At 46.8% G+C, this 6,356-nt stretch overlaps 1 protein-coding gene across 1 annotated transcript in view; it reads left to right on the plus strand.

Annotated features, from left to right (window-relative positions):
• Positions 1 to 4,203, plus strand: part of LOC107111780 (adhesion G-protein coupled receptor G5-like) — a 14,200-nt gene extending 9,997 nt beyond the window's left edge. The window contains exons 7-9 of the mRNA XM_015412810.1: positions 1,736 to 1,835; positions 3,709 to 3,983; positions 4,081 to 4,203. Of these exons, the coding sequence (XP_015268296.1) occupies positions 1,736 to 1,835; positions 3,709 to 3,983; positions 4,081 to 4,169 (464 nt within the window). The 3' untranslated portion in view covers positions 4,170 to 4,203. The remainder of the gene's footprint in view (positions 1 to 1,735; positions 1,836 to 3,708; positions 3,984 to 4,080) is intronic.
• The last annotated feature ends 2,153 nt before the right edge of the window (positions 4,204 to 6,356 follow it).

The following is a 6,356-nucleotide window of genomic DNA, read 5'->3' on the forward strand; positions in this document are numbered from 1 at the left end:
TCCTCCTCGGTGTGGATCACCCTCCCCCCCCCGGCGAGTATCGCGGGTCCACCCCTTGTATATATATATTTTAGAAATGATTTGGAAAATATTTGAACACCTTGTCTTAAAATATTTTATTCATCATGTTAAAATAAAACGTTCCTAAATCATCTTTTTTCTTTCCTTTTCTTTTTTCAATTTTTCCAATTTTTTGGAAAAAAACAAGGCTTCAGGAAAAAATGGAAAAAACCGCCCCCCCCCATTTTTCCGGTTTCCCCCCGGGCCTTCACATCTCTAGTGAGGACCACTGTTGGAAAAAATTCCACAAAGGAACAGTTTTCTTCTAACTGGGCAACCTTGCTGTCATGACAAGAGCCGTTCTACGGTATTATGTGCCCAGACACTTGTTGGGTTTGTGGAAGCAATAAGCGTCGTCCCTTGGAACAGCTGTGGAATTTGTGACAAGATGAGCTGGTAAACACAGTCTGTCCAGGAATCCAGTCTCAGGCTGCTTTTACAGAGAAGCGAGAGGCGATCACAACACAAGGTTGCTGAACTTGAGTTCATTCGTGAATTCAGAACAATGGGACACAACACCTCGGCTGAATAAGGGCATGAGATTCCTATCTCACTACTGATTTCCTGCCCCTAAGCTTTTCTCCCCAGCTCTAATCAAGCTGATTACATTTTGCACTGTACCTTTGCATCCTGACTTCTTCTTTGCAGCATCCCTCCCACCTTCTTCCTGGGATATAAAGGCTCAGGGATCGCCATTCCCTCCATTTGACTCTCAAAAGCTTATACTCTGGAAATCTTGTTGGCCTTTAGGAGCACCTTAGGAGCACATGAATATTACACGTCTACTACAGACCAACATGGCTAGCCTCCTGAAACTTTCTCCTCTTTGGCATCCAAACTGGAAGATTTAAATATATATATATATTTTGGAGCATCTACGTGATGTCATGCTCTAATTAGCTCCATTCATCCTTTCCCCCATGTTCTTTCACAAACTTGTTTTGCTACAATCTTTCGGGGGATGAGCGCAGTTCAAGTGGGTTATCATGCTGTCTAGATGGAAAGAGGCTAACTTTCGAAGGTCCCTCCCACATTGTACCATTTTCCTTCCATCTGCCCCTCGCAGCTGCCATTTCCCACACCACTGGAAGGCTTCTTTACGGGCATTTTAAAAGCTGCGGTGGCTCAAGTGGTTAAGACGCTGAGCTGCAGGCTGTGGAAGGTCAGTAGTTCAGCAGTTCGAGACCCAGGTGCCGCATGACGGAGTGAATTCCCGTCTCTAGTTCCATCTCCTGCCAACCTAGCAGTTCGAAAGCAAGACATTGCAAGTAGATAAATAGGTACCACTTCGGTGGGAAGGTAACAGCGTTCCATGCGCCTTGGTGTTTAGTCATGCTGGCCTCATGACCACGGAAACGTCTTTGGACAGCGCTGGCTCTTCGGCTTTGAAACGGAGATGAGCACCGCAAACCTAGAGTCAGATTTGACTGGCTTTCGAGCAAGGGAACCTTGACCTTTTATAGTGCTATACACGTGGGCCTTCTAAAGCCAAATCCTATGCGTTCCCAGGGGTGAACTGTACTCTGCAAACTAATGGAGAATCCGGGTAGGATGGCTTGTATTCTGTGAGACCTTGATGCTGTTCAACACACTGAATGAGTATGCCAAAGTCACATGCATTATTGTCTTTATTGTGCAAATCTTCACCACGATGCATCATTCCCTGATTCCACAGGGCTCCCTGGCTTAGCAGTCGTGACCATCTTCCTGATCAACAAACAGGCTTACGGCATCCACAATACCAAAACCAACTCTCCTCACAGCAACGAGACCATGTGAGTTAGAAAAAAACATGACTTCTTCTGCAGAGTATTTATGTTTGTTTTAAATGTACTTTGGTGAATATTATTTTATTTATACAGTACTATAAATTTATGTGGCCCTCTACTTTTTAAAATTTTCATATATTTAAAGTATTTCTAAACTGCTTCTTTGTCGCACACTCTAAATAGTTCCTGCATGTGCAGACTGTATATTTATTTATTTATTTATTTATTTACTTGTTCGATTTATACCCTGCCCTCCCCGCCCAGGTGGGCTCATAAAACCACCAACAAGTTATAAGGCAATTGGCACAGAAAGTCATTCTCCAATGGCCCTTTTAGATCGCTGAGCCTTCTCTTCTCCCAAGACATTCAAAGCTGCTTTGAATGAGCCCGTTTGGTGTAGTGGTTAAGAGCATGGACTCTAATCTGGGAGAACTGGGTTTGATTCCCCACTCCTCCTCCACCTGAAGCCTGCTGGGTGACCTTGGGTCAGTCAGAAGTTCTTTCAATGCTGTTCTCTCAAGGGCAGTTCTTGAAAGAGTTCTCTCAGCCCCACCTACCTCACAGGGTGTCTGTTGTGGGGAGGGGAAGGGACAGAAGTTTGTAAGCCATTCTGAGACTCCTTCGGGTAGTGAAGGGCGGGGTATAAATCCAGTCTCCTCCTCCTTCCTCCTCCATGGGGTTTCTATGCAGTCTCCCAGCCAGGCATCTTAGTTACAACAAGGAAAACTGTAGCATATCTTTCTTCAGATCAACACATTAGTTCTTTTCAGACTCTGCTGTCATGTGTAGAGGGAAGCCATTAACGAGAATGCACGTTGCCGCCAGTGCTCCTGATATGACCCTGATGGGTGTAGTTGCCATTTTGGGTGAAATCCTCAGGGTTTCATGGACAGCTTCAGTAAATGCACAGAGAAATCTGTGAAGTTAATGAAATGGGGACCGCACATATCGGGAACATCGCAGAGAGCACACGCTCTTGTTCGGGGGCTCCTGGCACATGAGGTTGTAACATCTGAAAATGTCTGTTTTCTTCCAACGTTCAGGGCCCTTCAACGGACTACGCTCCCCGTTTCCAAACTCTTGACAAATGAGTTCTTACCCAAAAGAGAGAACACACTCCTACAAAAATAAGTACTTTGCATAATTTGTACTGATGCCTTCCAGGGCTGAAAGAGCAGAGCCCCTGCTAGTTAAATCCAGGGCTGTGTCCTTCAGATCATGGAACTGGCAAAAGAGACCCTCAAGTCATCTAGCCCCGTGGCATAAAATCTGCCCTTCCTCTGCTTGTTTTCAAGTCAGAAAGACTGTACAATGTCAGAGGCAGCAGATCCCAGCAGGGGTGAAAGTAACCTGGTACGGAGTAAGAAAGTGGTATAAGAAAGAAAGTGATGTATCTTATCTTCTGCTTCACCTTTGACCTGGATGGCCCAGGCTAGCCTGATCTCATCAGATCTCAGAAGCTAAACAGACGCAGCCCAGGTGAGTACTTGGACGGGAGAACACCACAGAAGTCCAGGGCCGCTATGTAGAGGCAAACCACCTCTGTTCATCTCTTGCCTTGAAAATCCTATGTGGTCGCCAAGAGTCAGCCACGATTCGATAACATTGTCCACCCTCATTGCCTGCTTTGTGCCCTCCAAGAGAGACAATATTTGTTAAAAATATAAGTTACTTTCACCCCTGGAACCTGCTGACTTTATCCTGTAGAGAATAAGAATTTGCTCACTTGACTGAGCTCAGACAAAATGCACTGAAATACACTCGTCCTGTAGAAAGTGATGGTACCACAGTCATAATTTTATTGCCTCTTCCCATGGGTGAGAAAATACAAATTAATACTTTACAAGTGCCTCAAATATTCTGCCTCTTCTTTCCCCAGGTGTTGGATCACATCCATCAAAGTACAGTACTTCAACGTGATTTACCTCAGCGGCACTGTGCTTTTCAATATGAGCATCTTGACCCTTGTGGTTCGGCAGCTGAGGCGGCTCAAAGCTAATTCTCCTCAGCAGAAAGAGCATTCCTGTAGGGACATGGTGTCAGTTCTTGGATTGACATGTCTCCTGGGCACTACCTGGACACCGGCGATCTTCTCATTTGGGGTCTTCTCCATCCCACTGCTCGTCCTGTTCACCGTCCTCAACTCGCTTCAAGGTTTGTCAGCTGTGTGCGCCACTGAGAGCCAAAAGGCCTCTCAACAGATTTCCATTTGTGAAAGTCTCGATTCATTTGAGGTTGTCTTTGCTCACAGGGCTCGTCATCTGCCTCTGGTACTGCACCTTGAGATGCCGCTCACAGGCAAGTGTCTCAGGAGGGACTTCTCATCCGTCATCTCAATAACTGCAGCATCACGGGAAAGGTGATGACCCCAGGCCAAGCATGAAAAGGATAAAAGCAGCTTTTTGAGATCAGACTTCTCTTCAAAGACAGCAGCCTGCTGTTGTGACTCCAAGCTGGCCACAAATGTAAGGGACCAGAGGGGTATTCTGGCACACCCTGATCTACTCTGGAGTTCAGTGGGTTTTGCTGTCCAAAGAGGGATCCTTGCAGCAGGGGGAAGAAGAGAGCTGATGTGACTCCTAAGCAGTGTGTGACCTGATCCCTCATAGTGATCTGAATCCTGGACATTTGGAGGATGGGGCGATATTTACCAGCTGATCTCCAGTCTGGCTGGGCAGGTGTCTGTTCTGTGTTCCACAAGGACTCTTCCCTGTACATCCAGAATCCATCAGACAAAGAGACAAAGAAAGTCTAGTTCAAAGCATATCTTTGTGATTATCAGGGCTCTTTTTGTAGAAAAAGCCCAGCAGGAACTCATTAGAATAATAGGCCACACCCAACAACAGAAACTCATTAGCATATTAGGCCACACCCCTGACAGCACAGCTCATTGGCACATTAGGCAGCACCCCCATGTTACCAGAAGTGTGGTCATCCAGCCACACCCACCTTTTGCTTGTTATTCTGTTTACCTTGTTTGTTGTCAAAACCCAGGGCTTTTTTGTAGCAGGAACTCCTTTGCATGTTAGGCCACACACCCCTAATGTAGCCAATCCTAATGTGTTTCTGCTGTTGGGTGTGGCCTATTATGCTAATGAGTTCCTGCTGGGTGTGGCCAACTTGGGAGCCAGCCGGAACTCCGTTCCTGTGCGTTCCTGCCCAAAAATAGCCCTGGTTACAATACTTCCTTCCGGCAGACTTCCACACATCAGTGACACAGAGAATAATGGAACGGGGCTCTCTTAATGCACAGATCTTGTATTGTGGTAATAAGAATGGGAAATCCACAGTGCCTGAGAATCTCATGGTGGTTCCTAAATATTTTTGCACTTACTCTCTGGAAAGACTTTCTTCTGCTCTACATGGTAGGTGATGGAGTGAGAATTTACTGCTTTCCACCGACGTAGCTTCCTGCTCTCTTTACACTAACTTTTGAACACAGGACACCTGGATGCTGAGAACCTTTCAGGTCTTGCCAGTTTATGGTAAAAGAAAGTGCTTGACTTTCATGTGCATTGTGTGGAATCCAGTTCTCTTCCTTTAAGGCAACTGTTCTGCTGCAGAGTTACCATATTTCCCCCATCACTTAAATAACAATGCACTGATCAAGGGAAAATGCCGCATGACCTCAGCTAGCATGTCCCTTGCTATTCCAAGCTCTGTGTGGAATGTGGTCAGATAAGGGACCTCATCAAGTTGTAATGCCATAGAGTCCACCCTCCAAAGCAGCCATTTTCTCCGGGGGAACCGATCTCTGTCATCTGTTGTATAGTGTTGGTGATATCATTAGTAACATGAATGAGAACATGAGAGTTCTTATTGGATCATGGAGGAAATCAGCCTCATGTGCCGCAGCCCCCACCCCACTTGCAAAAAGACCCTCCAAAGGGTCTTTTTGTGAGCCGAGCATGCGGCCCATGACCGCCCCTCTCCCTCCTGCTAGATTTAAAGGGCCACAATTGGGATCGGCGGGCCATGGGGTCGCCACCGATCACCTGAAGCCTTTTAAATCTGGCAAGAGGGGAGAGAGAGGGGTGGCCGGGCGGGTGGTCACAATTGGGGGTGGGGCTGCCCCCACTGGCCAGCTGGCCAGGGTGGATCAGAGCCAGTGTTCCCTCTAAGCTGAGTTAGTGTGAGCTAGCTCACAGTTTTTTAGCCTCCGGCTCACACATTTTTGTCAGCTCAGGAAGGACGGCTCCAGAAGAAACTAATTTATGCAGTGGCCAAACTGCTCGCTCACAACTCTAATGCCAGTAGCTCACAAAGTAGAATTTTTGCTCACAAGACTCCACATCTTAGAGGGAGCATTGATTATAGCCTCCAAAAGTGGGGGAACCCCCACCTAGACATGGGGGCTGGCAACCCTACCCGGAATTATAACTGATCTTCAGATGACAGAAATCAGTTCCCCTGGAGAAAATGGCTGCTTTGGAGGGTGGACTTTGCTGAGGTCCCTCCCCTCCCCGGGCTACACCCCCAAATCTTCCGGAATTTCACAACCTGTAGATGGCAACTTTGCCTGGGTCC

Source organism: Gekko japonicus, unplaced genomic scaffold, assembly GCF_001447785.1.
Source record: "Gekko japonicus isolate JY-2015 unplaced genomic scaffold, Gekko_japonicus_V1.1 scaffold1029, whole genome shotgun sequence".
Classification (NCBI taxonomy): Eukaryota; Metazoa; Chordata; class Lepidosauria; order Squamata; family Gekkonidae; genus Gekko; species Gekko japonicus.